Here is a 25,701-nt window from a genome sequence, read left to right on the forward strand (position 1 = left end):
ATGCGTGTCATCACGGGAATTATTTGATTACGGGAATTGTTTAATTACGGTAAATAGTCACATGCGAAGCTGGACCTACGATAGCCCAAGTGACACAAAGAGACAAAGAGGAATACTCGATAGGCTGCTGCTTCCACTCGGATATTATGTGCGAGTCGAATGTTCGTTAACAATTTTTAACAAGTGTTTGACGGAAAAGAACCGTAGGTAAGTATTGGGTAAAGAACGCCATGTATTGATGATACGAGTCTTAAAGAAGTAATAGGCTAAGCAATCTAGCTAGCCATTTCTTTAAATGGTTACATATAATGATGAGATCATTAAGCATCATATTGCTGTCACTCATCCCGATATGTAGTGCAGAGGCCAATTTACACAAAATGAGCGGTAATGGTATTTTTGTACATTATGGATACAGATGATTCCTTATGATCATTTATTTACACACAACGCGGAGCGAGAGGGCGGTTTCCGCTCAGGATAGATAATACCCCACGTGGAACAAGCTACGCGGTTTTCTGCTTACCGTTACCGATCGTCTGTGAATAAAACTGTGAGTAAATTGGCCTTAGTACATTAGCAACATTTGACGCAGTAGATGAAAGCAGGTAGAATCGGTTGAAAATGGAGTGTGCAAGTAATTAGTAATTGAGCATTTCTTTTTCCTAGAATTAATAATCACAAGAAACAAACTATTTAAAGTAACAGGTTTACCAAGAAAGGAAAGATGTTAGAAATATGTTTTACTACTTTATTTTATTTTCTGACTTTGTGTCCATGGTTCATGAAATGAAAGGCGCTAAACCACATGACAAAGAGGAATTGCATTCCTCAACATTCATAATGAACTGTATAAAGATATCAAAAAAACCCCTCTTGACAACGATATATCCAAAAAAAAATGTTTCGATAAATGTTTGCCATTAAATCGCATCTTTCCAAAGAAAAAAAAAGTTTCATGGCATTATAAAGATTAAAATCTGAAGTCTATGAAAATAAAAATTTATGGGAGGGTCAATAAAAAAATCCTGATTAAGCGGATTTAAAAACAAAGCCGTCACCTTATTACTATCAAGGTGGAACAAAAAAAGGTACAAATAATTTAAACTTTACAAAAAAAGGTACTAAATATAAATCTGTTATTTCAGAAATTCAGGTAATTCTACTGCAGTAATAGAAAGCAATACATAATAAATTTCCAACTTTTCGTAAATTTTTGTAAATAATGATCTCAAACAGGAACTACACCGTATTTGGACACTATTTACGTGAATAGATTGAATTCAAATATTCTTCGGATAAGTGGAAACTTGATTTAATACCTTGAATTTATTTTTAAAATGTTCTAAGCAGCGTCAATGATTTTATTTGGATTTTAAACAAAGCATACGCCGCTCAAAGGGACATTAAATGAAAAACATTGCAGTTCAACCAAAGACTGATATCAAATAGGAATCATAAGAAGTTGTACTAATAATTAAAAATTCTCCTTTTGTAGATTACAACTCAGTCTTTCCACCATCAACTTTAACAGGTTTATTAGTGGCTTCTCGTTTGATGTAAGATAAGAACTCATCTACTTCACGCCCGCCTTCATATTTCTTTGGTTCACCATTCATTGGCGCCCAGTATAACGTTGGGAATCTGCAAAATAATAAAACAAACAATTTACATGAATATGTACAGTAACATTTTTGTTTTCTTTGAAATTTCTTTTTATTTGGTTGGAGTAGTATAGGATAGGAGGAGTTGGATAGCCGAGTGGTTAGGACACTTGACTGTCGTACAGATAGACCCGGGTTCAATGCCCGACAACTCCCAGTTCACTCAGCTGTAAAATGAGTACCTGGTTGAAAATACTAGGGAGAAAAAAGGCGGCGTGGAAAGGAACTGGCCACCCTACCACATAATGCCGAGGCTTAGTACAATGAGCTCCTAACAGCTCATTCACCTACGTTCAGAGAACACGGGACTCACCTTTACCTTTTCATTAATTAAATACAGAAAAATCAATATTTGTTCAGTTCTAAAGAACTTCTTTATTGATAATAACAGTGGATCCGGAACTTGTTTTAGTTCAGTCAGACTTAATTTATATTTATTTTTCATAAGAAGTCGATAAAACTAACTTACCCTCTAACTTCAAATGGGGGTGGTACATCATTAGCTGTGGCGTCCATCTTAGCAATAAGTATATTATCATCACCTGCCAACTACAAAAGAAAAGTTCTTTGAGGCCGATGTAGCATGAAACATGCTCATTGTTACGATAGCTATACTGTATTACTAACCAAGTAGGCCTACAATAGTGGACTAAAATTATAACATCGGTTCTGTAAAACAACAGATTTGTCTACAAAGTATAGTGCCAGGCAGCAAAATCTTTTTAGGCCTTCCATGAAAACATTTTTGTCTGAATCAAAGCTGAACATGAGCCTACACTGTATACAGAATTGTTGAGTAGTAATAGTAATATATTTTTAAGTGTTGGAAATGTATGCAAATGTAAGTTGTTATTTAAACCCACAATTCTGGATGAGAAATAAATGGATTCTTGATGGTAATTTAAATACTATAAAGTAGCTTAGCATCAGGGAAATAATTAATACTATTGTACTGAATGATCTGCGCATTAAAAACTCTTTTTGCGTGGGACTCAAACCCACAACTACAACCTCAAGATCACTAGCAATCCGAGGTACGTAACGGTAGACAACTGAGCTTGGATTCTCAATATGTTACACTCTACTCGTTAACTATATTATATACTGTAGTTACTTAAAGAAAATTAATGATTTGTTGAATTTAAAATGTAATCTAAGATATTATTATCAATTCTCCAAACCATATTATCATTCAGGCTTAGGTAGTGACAGGTAACAATACAGGTAACATTGTTACCAAGTCAGAACCAGCATTTGAACTAAGAACCCTGGCATTAATGAGCAAGCTAACCACTGTTTCTAATAACAGGTTCATTTTTATATTAAGTTAAGTGCACAAATGAACCAATAAGTTGATTTATTCAAAGGGCAATGAAATATCAAAGTGGGTATAAAAATAGCACTGAATATTTGTTGAAGCAACATTTGATTAATCATATCAAAATGAACTTTATTTAAAGGTTAATTTGTTCAACCTCTTCATTTTAAAACACACAAACTAAACAACTACATTATTTATACAGATATTTGCTTAAAAAATTCAAAAAGTTATCTTAACAATTTAAGGGAAGTGTAAGGTGCTGCAGCTTAAATACTGGCATGATCATTATTTAGCCCCATGGTTTAGGGGAGATAAAGTACAAAGGCTTCCACACTACTACTATTTAAATATAGATTTAGATTTTTTTTTTTAATATCCAATAAACACACCAAAACAGCTTTTAAAGCTCCGTCTACACTATCAAATTAGTTTAACAAAAGAAAGTGTGATGTGCCCAAATATGGTAGTGATATGTCATTGTGTCCATATATGGCCACTTCACATTTTTTTTGTCACTTAAATTTGATAGGGTAGACAGAGCTTAGGCTCCAAAATATATTCTTATTCCGCAACATTCATTACAAAACAATTATAGGCCAGGCCAGTTCAAGTGTGTTCAATTTTAGGAGAGCTGAAAGTATTAGTACGGTCTCTATAAAAAGACGTTTTAACAGAACATGCAATATTTCCATTTTGAAACAGATTCCAATTTATAAACGGTACTACTTACTTTAGTAGCTAGTTCGTCATAAGCAGGTACAAGTTTTTTACAATGGCCGCACCATGGAGCATAGAATTCTATTAGAACGTCTTTTGTGTTATCATTGACAAGTTGATCAAATGTTTTTGCAACAACCACCTGTAAAGGATCAGAAAAATCTTTGTACGAGTCTGGAACATTTAAATATTAAGTAGAGAGAATATCCGAACATTGTGGTTTTGCCTTCCCCATACTTTATCATGTAAACTGTGTGGCTATACAAAACAGATTCACCATATAAAATATTTTTTACTGTTGATATTAGAGTTATTCTTTGTCCACAGAGGCTCAAGGCATGGTTGCTCGTAGTAAATGTAATTACACAAACCAAAAGTGGTGTTGGGATTCTCATGGAATGTAGCATTATCTGATAGGGGTGTTTCATAAAATGTTATATATTTGCATTGTAGCTCTCTTCTCTGAGAGAATAGGCCAATGTCTGGTTTATCCAGGTAAGCTGGGCATAAAATAAACAATTTCTGCATAATAAATTCCCTATTCATTCCTTCTCTAGAGGATGGTCGATGTATTTCGTGAGCAATATGTAAACTTAAAGCATATTTTTCTATTTTGTATTTATATACCTTTACTGGTTCGTCATTATCTTCTGGAATCGCCTCGCTCTTGAGATATGCTTCAAGTTTACCATCAAAGAAAGCAGTTATAAAGGCATCTAGTGAGCTACCATCACGTCTAAAATATAAAACACCATCATCTTAGCAAATCTATATATAGTGCAATTCAATATTCTTAAATTAAACCATGCGACAAAAAACAAAGATTGGCTTGAACCATCTTTGATTCACACCGAGGTCATTAAACGCATGAGCATATGAAAAGGGCAGCAAGGGTTGATGCATTCAATTTTATGTACTCCGTCTAACCACAACTTTGTATAACTGTTAATCCACGTGCTTTTATATTAAACACATTTCTACATTATTGCTCAATGTAATTATTTTAAATAAACAGAGGACTGTATTGTTAACTCGTGTCTACACTATCAAACTTTATGTGATAACAAAATGTGATGTGCCCATATATGGACATAATGATTTCCTATCACTACCATATTTGGGCATATCACTACCATATTTGGGCACATCACACTTTTTTTTGTGTGTAGACAGAGCTTTAAAGTGTAGTATATTCTATTGATTGTATGTCAGAGATATTCTGTCGTACAACATTATTGAACAAAAGAATGTCATGATTCCAAATATCTCTGTATTTAATGTAGCATAACTGTGAATGTTCAAATCTATAAAAAGAGTGAACAGCAGAGAGTATGCAGAATAAAACAAATGTAAAGGTATATATTTAGTCTTGGTCAATAAGCAAAGGCAGCATTTAGTATGGCAAAGCAAGTACAATACTAATACGTGTTGAGGCCAAAATTAGTAAGTTGCGCTACTTAGTAATTACTGTAATGTAATTCTCAGACATCCCTGGTATCTTGACTATTTTAAAATAGCACACCGTACGTTTGGATATTATTATTATTGAATTATTATTATTATTATATTATTTAAAGTATTATTATTGAAATACAGCCCTCACTATGATTTGGTCAAACCTTTACTACCAAAGTTGGGACCTCTGGTTTCTAATGATATTTTTGTTGATCATTTGCATATCAAATTTATCATGCCAGTTGTGGAAATGAAGTAAAGGAACTATAGACTTCTTCCACCTTATATTTTTCTATTCTTACTCCTGATAGTTTATTATTCCAAGTTAGGACCTCTGGTTTCTAATGATATTTACTTTTTGCTGATCATTTGCATATCAAATTTATCATGCCAGCTTTAGCAATTGTCCGGACATTTTCAAGTAAAAGAGCAATAGACTCACGTAAACTCTTCTTCCATCTTATACTTTTCTCCCTTTGTTCCTTGTATTACCACAAAGGGTAGGTCAGAGTCTGTTGCCTCATATCCATATTCCTGCAACACTGCTCCAAATTCTCCTCTGTTAGCAACAGCGTAGTATAACTTTTGTTCAGCGTGCTTTTTGGCTACCTTCATTACCCTAAAATAAAATTATTACATAGTAAATCACAAACATTTATTTTTCATGAAATCTTTCCTTTTTTTAAAAATTGTATCAGTTGTGTCTCTTTTTTTTTGGTTTTTAATCATGTACTATAAATCAAAACTTGTGTAAATAGTTCTATAGTAAGAAACACACCAATATGGTGATTCAAGTGAATTGCATCCGTTTTAAAATAAAGTTATTATTATTATTAAACATCAAATTAAAAATAACAAAATGATGAATATGTTTCATACTATAAAGCAACTTTGAGCTTTTAAAGGTTTTAGAAACTCCACTTTGAGGAAAAAGAATATGTTTGCTCTTTTAAGCACGCCAACACACACAAAACCACAATTTTATTTTTCATTTCTTAACAGAACTTTTAGCATTTTCCAAACCATAGACATTCTCAACCATACTTTATTTCCTTTTGGAAATGCATGGTATACCGCAAACCTAACTTGACTAGTGTTTATTCACCATGCAAACATTTAAACAATATATTATCATATTTCTAGTTTATAACAAAAACCAAACTGTTACCTGTTTCTCCAATAGTTTGTGCCTGAAATAAAAACAAAATGTTGGTTATTTCAAGCTTATGATGTTAATGGACTAGAGTATTACGTTCTGTATTTTTACATACACCTTAAATTCCAAAAGGTGGGTTGCAAGATTAAAGGAATCACAGTATGTATCATAAGTAAGTTGCGGATGTGACCATTATCCGATAGGGATGCTAAACGGATTTTCTTTTTTCCTAATTGTATCCTTTCTTCGGGGCGAGGGCTATATTGTCGGTTTATCCAGGTAAGCAGGCACGAAATAGACAATTCATTCAGTTCACAAATGTAGACAATTGTGTCTATAGACAATGTTGGAGAACTTTTGATATAGAACATTACACCTAAAAAATAATGTTTATTTTCAAATGATCTTCTTGTGTTTAATATAGCATAACTGTGAATGTTCAAATCTATGTTAAGAGAGTGAACAGCAGAGAGTATGCAACATTACACTTCTTCATCCATTAAAAAAAAGCCAATTTAACAGGTCAATTTTAGTCTGACAATTTACCTTTTGTGTTTTTGACGTAATCTACATTATAATATGCCACGAGGAGTGGTTTTTGGAATTGGTCTTGGTTGTCCGTTGTCATATGTCCGCACAGCCCCTTGCTAAAAATAAATACAATAAAACAAATTGATCATCGACAAACAATGTATTTGATGTGTTACATAGCGGTAGACATTACCGGTCCAACATTTCTAATACAAATAGGTTTCGTAACAGCTTTTATCCAGCTGCCATTCAGGCACCAGTATACCGTGCAAGAGTGATGCGACACTTGTTTTTATTAGTTTTTTTATTTATTTGTTTTTGTATCTCAGAGCAAACATAATTTCTATGTATATTTTATATGCAAATAAATGGAAATAATTTTCCACTGATGAATAATTTAATGTACAGGCCTTCTGCTAACTGTATAGTTTTGGAACAAACCGAATAAAATAAAATAAATCCAAAAATTTTTTTTCTTTAACATTAGTGCTTCGGCAATGAAACTGTAATTTAGTTAGTAAAAAAAAACTTTTTCAATATAGTTGTTGCTGTTATTAAATTATAAGAAGCAATTACTTTCTTTTGTCATACAGTACAATTATTTGCAATACTTACCTGTTTTCTACAACAAAATTTTCCAACTTGTCAGCTTTGATACTTCCATCATAGACAACTTTGCCTTCCTCAAACTTGCTATTGAGTCTCTTTGGTCGGTACAAAACAACTTGACTGAAAATGTTATGAATTATTTCAGTTATTATTTAATAATACAGTATATTATATAGACTACATCTACAAAACAACTTGACTGAAAAAGTTATTTTTTAAGTTATTATTTAATAATTATATAGATTACATCTACAAGTATATTGAAATATATTGATATGAAATATCAGGTACACTAATTTTATGTCGAATACATGGATAATTTAGCCGCAGCCTGGCACCTGCTGTTTGCTAAAAACTGTTACCAGATAGTTAGCTAATCTAACTTCAGATAAATGTATGGCAAGGCCTGAAATTAACTATAAATTATTAATTTTCTATGAGAATTATGGATAAATATTTTTAATATATTAAACAGATCAGTTTTTCATGGAAATCTAATTTTGTTTTGCAATATAAGATTTCTTTATTATTATAATAATATACCATAAATTCACAGTGGATTGGACTTGATGGTTAATGTGTTACTCCTTCTAATCCCAAGTTCCAGAGTTTAATTTCAACCTAGTGCCAATGGCGTACTAACAAAGTCAAATTATAAAGGTGTTCGGGCACAGGGAAACTTTCATCACTATATTGAACATCAACACTGTAGACTAAAATAGCACAAAATACGATTCAATGTTATAAATGTCATAACTACTGACTGTAGAGACAATGTGCTAAAACAACGCAACTTCATCAGTGTGAACAGAACCTTAGTTTATAAGCACGATATAGTGTATGAATAAAATATCCTATGGTACTCTTTGAAGTACAAATTAAACTAACAATACTCACTTAGAATATCCAAATTCTTTTAGAACATCTGCAGATGTTGTATAACCAAATCGGTAGTCTTCAAACTTTTTACCAGCTGCCTTGTCGAACTGTTTTTTATCGTCATTATTGTCAGCGAAAAAGCCTGAAATAGTAACAAATGTTTAGTTTAGATGCAAGGAAAAAAAGAAAGAAAAGAAACAGGCTAAATCCTAATACCATTGTTGATGGTGGTACTGTATAAAGATGTTATCTGCAATAGTCCCAATCTACTTCAATTGTTTCTGGCCAAGGCTAGCAGATTTCTATGCAAGTCAATACATTTGGCACTAGAATCTAGGCTTAAAGTCATTGTTGATATCTGTGTGTAATTCCAAATGTAAAATCAAATTATATTATGGGTAGTTAGTTCAAGGCAGAGACCATCCTAACCACTCACCAATTGTTTGAACAGTTCCATTGATCTGAGGAAGAAGAGCCTAAAGCTTTGTCTACACCATCAAACTTTATGTGACAACAAAATGTGATATGCCCATATATGTACATGATGATGTCATATCATTACCATATTTGGGCATATCACTACCATATTTGGGCACATCACACTTTTTTGTGTGTATAGACAGAGCTTTAAAACCTAGTATATTCTATTGATTGTATGTCAGAGATATTCTGTCGTACAACATTATTGAACAAAACAATGTCATGATTCCAAATATCTCTGTATTTAATGTAGCATAACTGTGAATGTTCAAATCTATAAAAAGAGTGAACAGCAGAGAGTATGCAGAATAAAACAATGTAAAAGGTGTATATTTAGTCTTAGGATTAAACATCAAACAAAGGCAGCATTTGAGAACATCACGCTTTTTTGTGAAACTAGTTTAATAGTGTAGACAGAGCTTAATTCAATCACATTACATATTCATGTTCTTATTTACCTATAACACCAACTTCCGTGTGGGCAATAAATGCATTTACATCTTCTATCGTTGCCAGTTCCTTTGTAACAGCCGCTGATTGTTTTTTCATATAACTAACAATTCCATCTATGAAAAGAAAATCATTTAGTTGTTATTATAAAGTACAAATCACTCTCGTGGCCTTTACAAAGAACCAGGGATTTAAACAAATAAAGAGTGTAGATGAGTGAACATGACATTGATTAAATAACTTTAAATACATAGACATTTTGGATTATTATTTTAAAATCTTTATTAATCACCAACCTACAGTAAATATATGGTAATGAGTAAACAAACCTACTCACAAGATGCATAGGTTATGTATATATTTATATTAAATCTAGACAAGAGCCACCGTATATGTTCAACAATATTATTAGTATATTAAAAATAATTAATTAAAACTATTATGAAGATCACATAAATTCTTACAAATGTTTGATTTAAAAAAAAATAGTTTTATTGATTCTTTAAATATATTTAATGGTTCCTCTTTATTTTGAGGCTCACTTTCTGAGTTGCGATCATGTTGATAATATATTTGTACTGTATGGTTGTATTTGCAAATGTCCTACGAATCCATAATCTAATGATGTGGATATTGTAATATTGTGGATATAATCTAATTGGCCAATTACACCATTAAAATGCACTACAGCTGCTCCATAGGGGATTCTCCCAATTAGATGTTTATCTAGCAATTTTTTTAAATGATTGTAGTTTTTAAAATCACATGTACTGATAATTTTCACACCATATGGAATCTTTTAAAACAATGTGATTGTGATCAAGAAAAACTATGTTTCTGTAAATTTTCTGATTATTTTGTTTCATATTCAAATGTGGTTATAAATTTAAAACCTACACTGTCCATATAATTTGTTTGTTCTGTATGATGTTTAACTGTAAGTAGTGCTTTTCGTTTCACAACACAGCAGCATTTCTACGCATTTTTTAGAGTGCGCAGAATTATCATTTTCCACCATAGCAGCGTAGTGCTTCATGCAAATGAATAGCCTCTGTTGTTGCATGTCGTCGTTACATATACTTTTCTTTGATTCAACTTTTTGTTGTACAGTATACCAGTATCACATGGATACCAGCATAATACAATTTATTGTTATAATAACGCAATTACCAATATTGAAAGAATTTACCTTAAGACAATACAAGCATAAATTTACTATCAAAACATATCAATCAAATTCATATTTTAACATTTTCACAGATCATTAATAAAGTATTAAATATAACATTAAGTACAGAAAATTTTTGCTGTAAGCTCATTTAAAAGCATTTAAATAGCATTTATTAATATTAAGTTTTAGGTGTACCTGCGTTTCTTGCTCCAGAGTAATCGGCAGACATTTCACCTCCTCGGAATATCTTGAGTGTTGGATAGCCAGACACTCCATACTTGGCACAAGTATCTTTACTCGCTGTACAGTCAACCTACAGTATTGAAAGAAAACAAATAAAAGATTATAATTAATATTACATTAAAAACAGATGATGAAGAAAGGCTTTATCATTACATCGTGCATATGTGTGGTTAACAGTATATTATTATGTGTGTAAGGAATTGTGTGTGTAAGTATGTGTTAGGAATGTGATTACTATCATGGTTCAGGCTAAGATGAAAATAAACTTGTTTGGCACTCTAGGCCTATGCTTCAATCACACATCTGCAACATTTTTAGAGAAGCCAGAGCTATAGTAGGATAATACCACCTTTATTAAATTATTAATGAAATAAGAAAAGAGAACCTTTTATAACTTTAATCGTGACCCCATGATGGCATTCCTTTCTCTTATTTACCTTTTCTTGTTTTTGTATTGTATCACTGTTTCCTATTGTTTATTATTCTTGTATTATTTGTCTTACTATTAATATTATTGAATAAATTTTATTGAATGAATAGAAGAATGATATACTGAATCAAAAAGATGGCAATGATAATAGGAGAATGTCAATATTCTTTAAAATAGGTAATCTGAAACCTATACTGCCATACAGAGATATAAAGAATCGTTATGTCTAAAGATACGGTACCGTATTCATACTTTTAAAAACTAAAGGCAGGGAACATTTTCGCCAGTGTAGCGTAGCAAAAAGCTATACAAAACAACCTTATTGCTACACAAAATACAATACAAAACTATGTTTCTGGACTTATAAATCAGTTTGATTAGCAATATTGCTAAACAAAATTTTTAAATGAAAATTTTCCCTGTAAGGTACGGTAATTATAGAGGGCGCTATGTAATGTGGATGTTAATCAAATAGGTTATTGCATTGGTTTTCTGCAAGCCAGCTGTGTAGCCTAGTGGGCATGTGATGAGGCTTTGGCTTAAGGGGTTGGGGGTTCGATACTCTTCTTGACGTCTTTTTTTTTTTTTTTAGTTTTTAATTTAAGAGAGATTATTTAGAGGGTTAGGTTTTTAATATTTAGGAAGGAGTTTAATATTTAGGAAGGAGTTTTATATTTAGGAACGAGTTTTATATTTAGGTACGAGTTTTAGGAATGCATTTTACCGTACTTTTAGCAAACGGAAGCGCCCTCTATAATTACCGTATCTTTAGTTTTTAAAAGCATGGATACGGTACCGTATCTTTAGCAACGGCGATAAAGAATTATTTTGATCTTAAGAAAAAGACCTAGTAGTGGTAGGGTGTACTCACTTTAGCAAGTGCTACTGGAGGATCAGCAGATTTCAGTTTTGTAGCTGCTATCTCATATTCTGGAGCAAGCTTTTTACAGTGGCCGCACCTGTATGTAGTTGTGAATGAATAAAATTAGAAAGCACACTTTTTTACACATTGCAACACACATTTTATACAATGTCAAAGGTGGCGAATAAAATCATACAGTCGGCCTGGCCTTGCCTTACTGCACTAGCCTACTACGCCTACTGACTGGGTAGACGTCGTGGGCCTCACAACCACTACAAGAGGCCTACTAGAAGCCTAGGCTACTACGCCGGCGGTGGGCTAGGTAGGCCTAGCCTAGGCCTAGGCCCCTACCTAGGCTAAAACCGAAAGTGGCTTCACAACTTACCATGGAGCAAAGAATTCTACTAGTATTATATCATGTCGACCAATTTCAGATACAAAATCACTATCTGAGAGTTCTAAAACATCGCTATCTGCAATGGCTAAGCCAACGATTGCCAGAAAATATACAAAGAAATTCATTATTAAACTATTTTACCGGTAGGCCTACACCCTCAGCAGCAATAAAGGGATCTTTTCGTGTCGTGATTTTCAGCCTTGGATATGATCAACGTGGAAAGTTCACGCTCTGCTTTGTGTCGCGCTGTGATTGGTTACGGCTGGCAAATTACAACCATTTTGATAAGGTGTGTTATTCTTCATTCTTTTCACTATAAAACATAAAAAAAAAACTATAAAACACAACTATGATAGTAAATATACAATACAAAAATATAATGTAATTGTATCACCCTATATATTTCTGAAACGTTTAAACTGACAAACTATACATAATATGAATAACAATTTATTTACCCTTAAAAAAATAGAACCGTCCTAATATAAAAACAAGTGTATAATAACAATCTTTTTAAGCATATGAGTGTCTGGATTTCGTGGTGTAGCGGTTATCACATCTGCCTAACACGCAGAAGGTCCCCGGTTCGATCCCGGGCGAAATCAGACTTCTTTTTTTTACAACATTAACGAATTGAAATAGCATTTTTTTACCATCACTGATAATTTTTGTAAGGATTAAATTTAAAATGTTTCCCCTTCAATTAAAAAAAAAAAAAAAATATATATATATATATATTGAAAAAAATAATAAATAAATACTTTACTACTATAGTAAGTAAGGTAGGTCTAAGGTATAATGAAGGTATTATTAATAAGTACTGTAAAGGTAATTAATGACAATTATTAAAAAATACATAATTGATTTCGCCCGGGATCGAACCGGGGACCTTCTGCGTGTTAGGCAGATGTGATAACCTCTACACCACGAAATCTTGTTTTACTGAAGCTAAATAAAATTAATCAAATCAAACGTTGTTGTTGTAGTTGGGCGGACTCTAATCGGGACTCAAAATAAAAGAAAATAATTACAAATAAATAATGTAAAATACCACTGGTTTTTTTTTTTTATAAAGAAGTAATAATGAATACAGTTTAATAATCATTTCTGGGGCACCAGACATTCCATGTTATGGTGACTCTATTGCTTTTGGGGTTCCAGAACATGATGGAGAATAAATAAATGAGATTGTTAAATTTTGAAAAACGTTACATAAATGAAATTAGAGAAACAAAAACCAAGAATTTAATTAATTTGCGACGTAAACCATGCTTAAACAAAGTAATAAAATGATATTATGACATGAGATAAATAATGATATGTGTTTTTTTTTAATATTACAATAAATACAATTTCAAGAACAAAATCGACACGTCGACTAAGTAGTCTATTATGATGCACCACAAGACAGGAATTTATTAAACCAAAAATAAACTTATACAGTAAATAATAAGAAAAAGAATCTTGATTTCGCCCGGGATCGAACCGGGGACCTTCTGCGTGTTAGGCAGATGTGATAACCGCTACACCACGAAATCCAGATGACGTTGCAAAAGCCTGAAACTGATCTATCGCTAACAGGTTTGTCGCCCTCAATTAAAAAAAAAAGTCTACACACGTATACTTCTGCTGATAGTCAAGTTTAGTACATTAATCCAACCTTGTTTGATCTCGACGTACTCCATGACCCTATTTTGGGAATTTTATCGACCCAAGATTGCGTATTTGATCTTACCGATACATTTTCAGTATCGGAAATAATTTCGCGACCCATCAGTTTTTTTTTCGCGACTCAAACATTGGGTCTCGACCCATAGTTTGCGGGACGGTGCATTAATCAATAAAGCAAAGAATATTATTTATGGATCTTCTTGATTGTATATTCTATATATGGGATTGGGAATCACATTAATTTTTTTCTCGGAAATGTATAGTTGTTATAAGTCACGCATAACAGTATAATTTTGAATTTCTGTTAGAACTATACGAAGAGATAATCCCGGCAATTAATAATAGGAAAACACAATAATTTCTACTTAAAATCTAATTAGGTCTGTCAAGTCACTAAACGTGGGCGAACTACTTTACCGGCAAATAATACACATTTTTTTGTGTATTCAATGATGACTTGTAAATAAAGGGTTAGTTTGGAGAGACAGTTTTAGGAGCCAGTGGCCACTCACCAATCACACTCAAAGTAAGATAATTCCTTTATAAGTGATATTTCTTTTCGTACAAAAGTTGGGGCCCGTTCATGAAACGTCACAAAATAAACATGGATATTCATTAGTCATCCATAAGGTCTTCCCGAGCGCCACAAAAGATTGATTTTTTAAGTGCCTTCTAATATATTGTTTATATTGTATTTGTTATTAATTCAAAGGCATATTCTGACAAAAATGCCGTGGATATAATCAACTTTGAAAAGAAAGGTCGAGGCACTATATAAATTCTGCTCGTCTTTTTAAGTTAACTGGCGCCCTCTTTGCACACAAATCTCTAAACTTTTTAAGGCACTATTCAACATGCATAGGCCTACAGTTACTTACTTGTTACTTGTTTGCATATAGCTATCCCCATTGTTGGGGACATTTCGCCGTCATTGGCATTATGTTGACATAGCATAACAATGATAGACATTAATTTTGATGAGGTCATGGAATACTAATAAATTTTAAAACAACTATTTCTAAAGACGTTTTTAAAACATTCAAAGTGTGTGCCAATATCATATCACAAGCCTTAAAATAAGGGACGTATTTGAGAGAGACAGAATTAAAAATGAAATTAAACGATATCTACAAGCGAGACGGCATGCAGCAATTTATTTTAATTTGACTGTATTTAAATTTCATCAATTTAACTCGATTTGAACTCGTCACTTGGGTTATCCGCGCAAACGCAACATGCATTAAATTATGTGTACAGTGCTGAATTTTACCTATTTTGTGTCATAAAGTATAACAGTATTTACGGAATACACTGTATATGTTATATACAGTGTAGCATAGATTACTGTACCAGATTTGTACTCTGTGATATTATTATTGACATACCTTTTTCATAAAGAATAAAATTATGTCTCCGGGATCCATCGTCTTCAGACGTACGGTACGGTACTCTTACGCGAAGTGCATTCCGTCCAGTAGCTCCAGTCCTGGGTCAGAGACGTAGATGAGTCGGCGCTTATAATATTGTTCACAGAACGAACTCATGAAGAATCAGCGCAATATGCATATCCAGGAGCAGTCTCCGGGAACTTGGGCAAATCTTTAATTTAATTAGAGGTTATTATTCGGACCGAAGGTGTTGAACAGACAAGCATGCAACATTTTATCACGATATAATAATAAGATGTTAGCATTAATCAATCAGACTTATATAGCGCCGGTATCCATAAAAATAATGTTTAAATGCGCTTGACAAAATTAAATAGGAAATGTTTCTGTGTAGGCCTATAGTGGGTTTTCAGTCGTATTTTGAAGGTGTTGACGTTTTCCATTACCACTGCCAAAAGGAAATCTTTATTGAGATTTGTAGTACAGTATATTCTAACCAGCACTGTTTGCTGTGTTACCGTACGGTACCTCATCCAGTTGTGTAAACTTGTACACTTGATTTGTTTTTCCCCTTGCAGGCGCCACGAGTAGTTTGTATCTCTTTATATTACATAGCCTATGTAAATACGTGAACGTGATTGGTTGAAACTGCATCACATGACTACCTCTGCGAGGATCGTAAATCGTATATATCCTCGAGAACGATGATATTGACGGAGTAATTTTCGCGTAATTATCGTGTCCCCTGTCATTAAACATATAAAATTGAGCAAATTCTCGAGTACGATGATATTGACAATGTTCGTGTGGCAACACTCGAGTTTGTCGATAAATATATATTCCCTCGAACATAATATCATTCTCTCGGGGATGTCAAATCTTTTATTTAACCTCTAAGCAGTCAATATCTGTATAATAATGGATTTATAAAAAATTACCATATTGGTGCTAACCCAATGCATACACACAGTGAGATGTGTTTAGTTTATATTCTCTGCAGTGTCACTGTGTACGTCTTGGGGCAAGAGGTTGCGTTTCTCAAATGCAGAAAAGTTCAAAGCTTGCATTAAGTACATTAATTAAATTATTAAAAGATATTAAAATTAAATTGAGAAAGTTGTATATTGTATTATTATTAGATAATAATACAATTGAATTGATGAGCCCACTAGCATAGTACTGGTTACATCTGTGTATACTTGGTTGCCGTAATAATTGAGGGGTAAATTTGCTTTATAGCCTTTCTCATCATCCTCTCAGTATATTATATTCATTTCTGGGAATATGTTTTCTTCCAATTGTGATTTATTTATTGTTTACAATTTTATTGTCTTTTTTTACTGCCCGTTTAATTTCGAACTAATTAATTGAATCTACTAGGGAGCCCAATCATCATCGGTATTAGGTCTTTCATAAAAACCGACGCCTTTTTAATTGTACTGTAGGCCTACAATCTATGCTTTAAAATGCTTTTAGTGTCTCTAGTGGGAAAGGGTTCAGTCTCTCATGATTTTGTATTCGTCATTCTTGTTATTTGAAAAAAAAAAAGTGGAGAAATAAAATGTAAAAATGTAAATGCTATTTGTTTTTTCAACATTTAATTTCAAGTCCACGCGCATTATGCATTTTGTTGTTGATCAAAATAATATACCCCGCTGCTGCAACGGAAGGAGAGGATAGGAAGAACATATTGAAATATGCATTTGCATTTATTACACATATTTATATTCAGACGTATTTCTCATTAGATTTAATCGCGTTCATTGCTACTTCGGCTATAAGCTGGTTAACGTATATGTTTAATGAACATGACGTTTTTTCTTCTCGTCGTAGGCGTTCGTTTCTCCCAATGCAAACTAATAATGCATCTGTTATTTCTGCTAAATATGCCAATTTACATTCTGCTTTTGTAATAAGTTATTATTCATGACAGATATAATGATTTGTTTAAATATTGTTCACTTTTCTGTTCACTGCTCCATCGTTTAAAACATACCGGTTGATTGAAGTTACATAAACAATAGGCCAACATAATACATTCACTAGATACCAGCAAACTTTCGAGTTTAAGATTGAGGCATTTGATGAATACGAAAACTGCCTTAAAATGTCTTGACATGTTTCGAGAAACTATTCTCATCATCAGACAAATCAACGCCTTATGAGTACTTATACTGTATAATTAGACAGGGTGTATTTAAACGAGGCAGTAGTTAGCATCATAAAAAAAAACAAGGAACGCGAACAATCATAATACATTCATGTTTTTAAGACCCGGATCCGACAAGTGCTTAGCCCATTTGATGTCTTAAAATAGTATACGAACACAGCATATCGGAACTTAAAAATGTATGTCCGGATTCGGTTGGTTTGGCAGCTTATTTTTAAATTTAACAATCCGTTTATGGCCTATAAAGCTTTGTCTACACTATAAAAAAAGTTTGACAACAACATTGTGATACGTATACCCAAATATGGTAGTGATACGACATCATTATGTCCATATATGGGCACATCACATTTTTTGTCACATAAAGTTTGATAGTGTAGACGAAGCTTAAAGAACAACTTCACCAGATATAACTCCATGTTCTTTTAAATCGACATTGCTGCACATTCAAACTGTGTATGAAAACTAAATAAAGTTCTGATAAACTTCCGTACCAAATCCTTATCTCAAATCAAAATCAAACTATAATATTTTATACAAAATGATGGTGTTTTCTTTGACGTATGCCTAGCATCATATCTTCCTGTGGTTGTGTGTGAGGTTTCTGTATTTCACCCTAACACACAGACACAGAAAGCTAAGCTGCTAAGATGTTCATACTTGACAGGATCGGCTCACTCAGGTTCAAATCTTATCCTCAACGTTACTGAATAATATACACAATAACTTGACAGGATTACTCTGGTTCAAATTTTATCCTCAATGTTACTGAATATAAACAATAACTTGACAGGATCGGCTCACTCGGGTTCAAATCTTATCCTCAACGTTACTGAATATAAACAATAACTTGACAGGATCGGCTCACTCTGGTTCAAATCTTATCCTCAACGTTACTGAATATAAACAATAACTTGACAGGATCGGCTAACTCTGGTTCAAATCTTATCCTCAACGTTACTGAATATAAACAATAACTTGACAGGATCGGCTCACTCTGGTTCAAATCTTATCCTCAACGTTACTGAATATACACAATAACTTGACAGGATCACTCTGGTTCAAATCTTATCCTCAACGTTACTGAATATACACAATAACTTGACAGGATCACTCTGGTTCAAATCTTATCCTCAACGTTACTGAATATCAACAATAACTTGACAGGATCGGCTCACTCTGGTTCGAATCTTATCCTCAACGTTACTGAATATTTCCACATGACAGAATTTCCAATGAATACATTTAACATCCGACATCGATTGTAAGTTTGATTATTTCCTTTAGTAGATGATGGAAAAAATGCATGGATTTCACACATGTATAAACACGCATCCACAGAAAAGAAACATCTTCTTTGTAACTTAACTTTTAGAAAACCATTACTTACTGTAGGCATAGGACGGAAGGGTTGTGTTTGAAGTAACGGTGGTATAGGGAATCGTGAATCTTGGATGGATGGCCCTTCGACGGGTGGTCTTGGGAAGGGTGATCCTCTCACTGGACTGAGTGACCATAGGACGATGCTGGTCTTGGAAATGGTGAAACTTTGAATCGGTAATATTGGGGACAGAGGCCTAACTCTATGACGGTGGTCTTGGAAAGGACCTGTCAATTGTTAGTATAAGGGAGAGCAAGAGCATGGAGCAATAATAAATTACTCCGTGGGGAGAGTGACCCTTGTACGGTTGTCTTGGGAAGAACGAGTGGGCGAAAGGACCCTTCGATATTGGTCTTGGAATTGTGACCGTCGGATTGGAAGAGGAGGGGGAAGGTAAAGAGAATCTCGGATTGGTAAGGGAAAAGAAAAGGAGGAACTATTGTATTAAAGGAAATAGAAAATTCCAAACATAAAAAGACTAGCAGGAACAAATCATATCGCTATCAGATACAGTGTAAATACAACTAAAACAGCTTTTTTTAAAACACGATATAATCCGGTTGTTGTACATATCAAACAGCTGAACTCGACTGTTATGAATCGGAAAGCACAGGCATTATATATAAACTGCTGAATATTGACGTCATCAGTAGTAACAGGTCACTGACAACAGATATGAAGGTCACGATTCTTTGATTTAACACATGTGGCATTAGCAATACACACTCATCCAACACTCTAGTGAACTTGCCAGTAGGTTATATACAGTAAACTAACGTCAAGGTAAAAACATCCAGGGAAAACCACGTCCACGCAGTTCACTAATAAAAAGGATAACAATCGTACGATGAGGAAATGGCTATTAAATATTGTTGCTGTACTATTGTACTTATTTATATATTCTGATTTACAAAGGGTTACTGACATTAAAAGCACAGATAGAATATTGAATTTCTTGCCAGATAACAATCTCTTGGCAATCACTCACTTATTCAATATGTTTAAGTAATAAAGACATTTCTGCAAAATTGCCAGATATTAATGTTTTGCCCATATTTTTTCTTGATAAAAAAAACACTTCCTTATTACAACTATTATGTAACACTTGGTGATTCAACATGTTTTAGTTATAAAGACATTTCTGCAAAATTGGCAAATAAATGTTTTGCCCATATTTTTTTCTTGATAAAAAAAAAAAACACTTCCTTATTACAACTATTATGTAACACTTGGTGATTCAATATGTTTAAGTTATAAAGACATTTCTGCAAAATTGGCAAATAAATGTTTTGCCCATATTTTTTTCTTGATAAAAAAAAACACTTCCTTATTACAACTATTATGTAACACTTAGTGATTATTTTTCCTTCAACATACATTATTTGCAACATGAAATGTCTTTGACTTTGTCATTTCAGTGACTCAAGATGTACTAACGTAAATTCAAACATGAGTCATGTAAGGTGATTGAAATTACATAGAAACATTAAAATGTAAAAGATGCATCATAACGGTTAACAAGCATTTGTGTGTTTTTTTTTATTTTCCTAAGCTATAAAAAATGAATGACTTTGTTAATGAGATTAGGTAATACAATGGGGAGAGTAAATTTCAATCTATGAAAATACGTTTTTTTACAATTTTTTTTTTACCATATTTAATGAGGATGATCCATCCAGCAATTGCTGATCATTAGGGAACCTCAGATGTTCACAAGACAAACATATACACAAGATGCTCTACATAAAAAAAGTCTTTGAGAGTGGAGTTGTAATTTTTTCCTTAGAAAAAATCCTGACATGTGACGGGACTTAAACCCAGGACCCTTGGAGTTGTAGCCAAGCATCATAATCACCAAGCCACAATTCCACTCATAATAACAATATAAGGTATGCTACGACAGAAAGGGTTGTTTAGGTGAAATGAAAAATCTCCATTTTAAAATATAAGTTCAGCAACCTATACATTTAATAAGTTGTTGCTAACACTACTCCCTGAATCCTCTGCTCTGCTATTTAAAACTCACCTCAGACATGTTCCTTGGCTACCAAAATCAATGAATTAAGATTGTAAATTCATTAATAACATAGAAATGACAATTTCTCTAGCTTTCTGTTTGGAAGACATCCAAATTACCTCATTATATTACACAGTTAAAACAAAGGCCCAAATATAGAAAACAAGGAAGTACTAGGATTAAATCAATTGATCACTTTTACTTTTTCATTTGTTGTGGTTTGTAATCTAACCTAGAACACCGTATATGGATAAACAGATAATCTCCCACGGGGTGTTTCTTAATCATGAGGACACTGATGCACGATTTATATTTAATTATTTGAATAACAATTAAAATAAATTACAAATTAATAATGATAATCAATAATTTAGAATATTCTGAAATTCAGAGAGCCTTCAGGAGCGCCCAGATTCGGTGCAGTGGCCAGAAAAACGGTGGGATATGCATTGACACACTTTACCCATTTTCAAGTTTACCAGAGGATGTACTTACGATTCACACTTAGGCTAAAGTCACTAATGCTTGGTTTCAACTAGAGACGCAACACAAGGACGTAACACAACGTAACACGCTTGCGTTGCGTTTACATCGCAATGGGAACCCAGCTTTATCTTAAAAGAAAAATATCCTATCCAAGTGAATACAATAAGGGAAATATTTATTGAGTTAAGTGTGATTGATGAATACGGCCACTGACCACTAGACTGCGATTGGGGTTTAGTGTGTGAATGAAGCTTATGCAAAATACTAATAAACTCAATTAAATATAGTATGTATGAACACACATTTGCTACTGCACCAGTAGATTAAAAAGTTATGCAAAGTATTTGTTACCATTTCCCTATGCTTTTCCTATTCAAAGTGTTCCTGGTCTATTACAAGTCAAAGTATGATTCCAACCTCAGTATGTCCGCAGTAAAGTAGTATCCTAAAGCCATTGTTACAACTGTATGTTTATCATACAATATTCATCCTTTTCTTCAGAAAAATTAATGCAAATTTATTTCAATAAACATATTGGTAAATGTTACATCATCGTCATCACTAATGTCAACAGCAGAGACTGTAACATTCCATTCTCGCAATCTGTTGTCATAGTAACACTGGCCATCACACATCACAATCTCCTTGCCTTTCGTGGCCGACAGCCGCCATGCGGTACCGGCGTGTTGTCGGTGATTGAGATAATTTCCAAGCCAGCCATTTGCAGACCTTTGATGGATGCCTAGACAAAAATAAAAAATTTTAATTGATAACAATAATATAGATTTAAAAACAAAAATAAAGTAAACACTGGTTGTAGAAAGAAGAAGAAAACTGCAAATTATCAGCAATTTTTTCGGCAACATAAGCAAATAAATATAACTACTACCGTATAAATACAATCTTGTCAAAATTAATTGATAAATTAAGACAGAGGCCACAGTAATAGGTCAAAGTTCATTGTCTGTTGGTTAGTTTGTACAAATCTTATTAATGGTTGGTATAGTCCTGAGGAACCTGTTTTGCAAGCTCAGTATCTGGCCCAGGGGCTACTCAGAAAACTGTAATATCTCTAAAAAAAATCCATCTTAAAAAAGTCCAAAAGTTTGGTTCTCCCTTGCATGCAACGTAGGCGCATTAAAATGAGTTGATCAATAACAAACGACAGTTTGGATGGTCGCCATCGCATCATGATTGGTCAAAAAATCATTTGTGGTACATTCCTTAAGAGATTTTCAAGTACACATATTACCAGTTTGTGGTCCATGGGGCTTTTGTATTATTATTGTATTATGTAATTATGTATATTAGTTAAAGAGCTTTGTATCTGTAATGCTGTATATACATTTGAATACAAACTAAAGAATTAATGAAATGAATGAATAAATTGCGTCCAAGTGGAACCCACTCTTGATGCTATAAAAGTATTTAAGCGAATGTTTAAATCACGCAGCCATAACATCGGCAGGGTTCGAGGCTCACTCACTCCATGGTTCTGGTGGTAGAACGAGTCTTCTCGGATAAGGACTATAAACCGTAGGTCCAGTGTACACAACTTGCTCGTGTGCACTTTAAAGAACCTAGTACATCTTTCGAGATGAGTAGGGGGTTACCCCGGTGTATTAGTACATCACAGCCACTGATCACCAACTGGGCCCTCTGGGAGATCAGTCTTTGACTGAAGAGGTTACCCAGTATAAAGATAAAACAAACAAACAAAATCCATTCGGTTCCAGATAATAGACAATTAATAAACAACGGTAGTATTGTTTTCTTTTTATTAATAGATGCAAAAACAACAATTCCAAGAAAGGAGCAGCCTCAACATATGGAATATACAGGAACAATGATGACTGTTATGATATAATCAAAACATCAATAAAATGACTAACACACATCACATTAGTATGATAAAACTTGTAGTGGGTGTGTATGATTCAATGCAAGTCATAGATGTACTGTATACCTAACCTGCTTAATTTTTAATGACCTTCATCATCAGCAAACCAGAGATGATAGAGTAGATTAAACGGTCATTATTGATAAAATAATCCAATTTAGTAGTTTAGTTTAGTTTATCTACCGTATGTTATATAATAAAAATCAAACAACTTAAAAGTGCCTCAATATAAACATGTCATTTTAATAAATATTATATTTATTTATATATATTATTAACTTGCTTGATTTTGATTTTTTCTTTTACCCCGCCTATGCAGCTCTTTGATTTAAATGTTGTATAATATTTACTTCGATATAAAAAACTTTTAGGCACTTGAGATAATATATCTCTTGGAATATGTATAAATCCAAAGGCAAATTACTGAAAAAATGACAATGCTGTGGGTATCAGTGGCTGGATCTCAATGAAGATACAAAAAAAAAGCAAAAAAAAAAGCTAAATCAAAACGATAAGTAAAACAGCCAGAAAAGTTAGCAGAGCTTTCGGGCAACACTAGCCCTTCATCAGTGCAAGTGGAATATGTATATACAGTATATAAAACATAGTTAATATATCAAAAAAGAGATTTTGAGATCTTAATTTTTTCTTTTTATTTTACTCCTCACCACCATCCACTTTTAAAATTAAATAAATCTACAATAGATGAATCTAAATGTCCAGATATTTTCAAGAAAGCATATTTTTAAAAAGTAAAAAATATAAGATGGTTGTGTTTTTAAGTATATATACTGTACAAACTACTCATTTTTAGTCAGATGTCGGACAGGTACTACTACTGTAATAATAGGTAATAGTAAAAATGATCTTTTCCGTAATTCAAGATATACTGTATGATATTATAGTAGGCCTAATATGCGCTCACCGACATTTTAAGTTTTATCGTTGTTCAAGATAATTGAAGTGGTAATTTTCATTAATAGCCACTGAATTAACATGTTTACATTACTGATAGGATAGTACTTGTAACACTGTACAATACATTGAACAGGCCTACTTTAGTATGTGCTACCACAGTATCAGTGACAGCACTGTAAGTCGTATACCATGCCTTTGGGCCTGTTTCTCTACTGTGTGGAAATAACTGGAAAGTAATTTTCTTGGAAATAAACAGAAATTCCAAATAAGTACAGTAGTTTAAAATGGTATTTACAAAGTATTACTGGTACTGTACGATGACATTAATTAAATATTAAATATTGTTCAATCTAGTAGATCAAGAATAGCAAATCGACCAAATACTGGGGTTATTTAGACAAATGCACAAACTAATCTTTTGTAAATAAATTTACCATATGAAAGTTTACTATAATGGTTCAGTTTTCAGGCGTCGAGTTCAACTTATTTTCTTATTAAACAGTTTTTAATCAAAACTTTGTCATTAAGATCGGAAGAAATTAATGACCTTCCTGTTTCTAAGTTGTGTTATCATATATTTAGGATTAGTTTGTTTCTGTACAGTATACTATATTTCACAAATGTGATAGCTCCCTCTATTTAGAAAGAGTTTAAAAGGTGAAAGATATGTTACAAATTCATAGTGGTATCTTAAAGGCCCTATGGATAACACTCAACAATGTCTGGTATGAGAAGGAAAACTTTCTGTTTTGAAAAGAATGTACTAAGCAAGGATAACACAAAAGGTTACAAACTTTTAAAGTAGATATGATAATCTTCATCAAAATACATAAGCATTTAAAGTACCAAATGCTATTGACAAGAAATCCCAAATATTTCCAATATTTTGACAGATAAAATATTTTATATACAGTACTTAAATAAAAACTAGATGTTGTATTATTTGGACAGTGGAATAGGCTTGCCTTGAGACACTACAACTACAAGTTGCATAACAGATTTTTCATTTGGAAAATAAAAGCGAAAGAAACTTACTTAAGCAAACACTTTAGGTTCTAGCCTGACAAGTGTCCTAGGTTCTAGCCTGACAAGTGTCCTAGGTTCTAGCCTGACAAGTGTCCTAGGTTCTAGCCTGACAAGTGTCCTAGGTTCTAGCCTGACAAGTGTCCTAGGTTCTAGCCTGACAAGTGTCCTAGGTTCTAGCCTGACAAGTGTCCTAGGTTCTAGCCTGACACGTGTCCTAAACACTATTGCATTCCTTGAATTTTCGCTTCTGTGAAATAGGTAGTTCGACTAGTTTCAATTTTTTGTGAAGTGAAAAAATATGGAACCAATCAAAGATCAAGAAATGAGTTGTCACACGTACACACAAGCATTAATGCCAATTGAAAAACTCATGTTTTTC

The 25,701-nt window shown here is 33.1% G+C and overlaps 2 protein-coding genes and 3 non-coding genes across 5 annotated transcripts in view; 1 reads left to right on the plus strand and 4 right to left on the minus strand.

Moving 5' to 3' along the window:
• Positions 1–737: 737 nt before the first annotated feature.
• Positions 738–12,551, minus strand: LOC140051557 (protein disulfide-isomerase A3-like). Its single transcript, XM_072096810.1, has 13 exons — positions 12,354–12,551; positions 11,978–12,065; positions 10,629–10,746; positions 9,271–9,378; positions 8,351–8,474; positions 7,460–7,573; positions 6,860–6,960; positions 6,326–6,347; positions 5,600–5,776; positions 4,330–4,438; positions 3,716–3,844; positions 2,134–2,213; positions 738–1,644 (listed from the first exon to the last, which is right to left on the minus strand). The coding sequence occupies exons 1-13, from the start codon at positions 12,488–12,490 to the stop codon at positions 1,500–1,502; spliced, it is 1,452 nt and encodes a 483-aa protein (XP_071952911.1). The 5' UTR covers positions 12,491–12,551; the 3' UTR covers positions 738–1,499.
• A 346-nt stretch (positions 12,552–12,897) lies between these two features.
• On the plus strand, positions 12,898–12,970 carry Trnav-aac (transfer RNA valine (anticodon AAC)). Its single transcript has one exon. It is a non-coding gene; the product is annotated as a tRNA-Val (tRNA).
• A 256-nt stretch (positions 12,971–13,226) lies between these two features.
• Trnav-aac (transfer RNA valine (anticodon AAC)) lies at positions 13,227–13,299 on the minus strand. Its single transcript has one exon. It is a non-coding gene; the product is annotated as a tRNA-Val (tRNA).
• A 531-nt stretch (positions 13,300–13,830) lies between these two features.
• Trnav-aac (transfer RNA valine (anticodon AAC)) lies at positions 13,831–13,903 on the minus strand. Its single transcript has one exon. It is a non-coding gene; the product is annotated as a tRNA-Val (tRNA).
• A 7,273-nt stretch (positions 13,904–21,176) lies between these two features.
• Positions 21,177–25,701, minus strand: part of LOC140050962 (small ribosomal subunit protein uS11-like) — a 45,981-nt gene continuing 41,456 nt past the window's right edge. Inside the window, exon 7 of the mRNA XM_072095988.1 lies at positions 21,177–22,220. Within this exon, the coding sequence (XP_071952089.1) occupies positions 22,113–22,220 (108 nt within the window). The 3' untranslated portion in view covers positions 21,177–22,112. The remainder of the gene's footprint in view (positions 22,221–25,701) is intronic.

The sequence above is a fragment of the Antedon mediterranea genome, chromosome 6, assembly GCF_964355755.1.
Source record: "Antedon mediterranea chromosome 6, ecAntMedi1.1, whole genome shotgun sequence".
Taxonomy (NCBI): Eukaryota; Metazoa; Echinodermata; class Crinoidea; order Comatulida; family Antedonidae; genus Antedon; species Antedon mediterranea.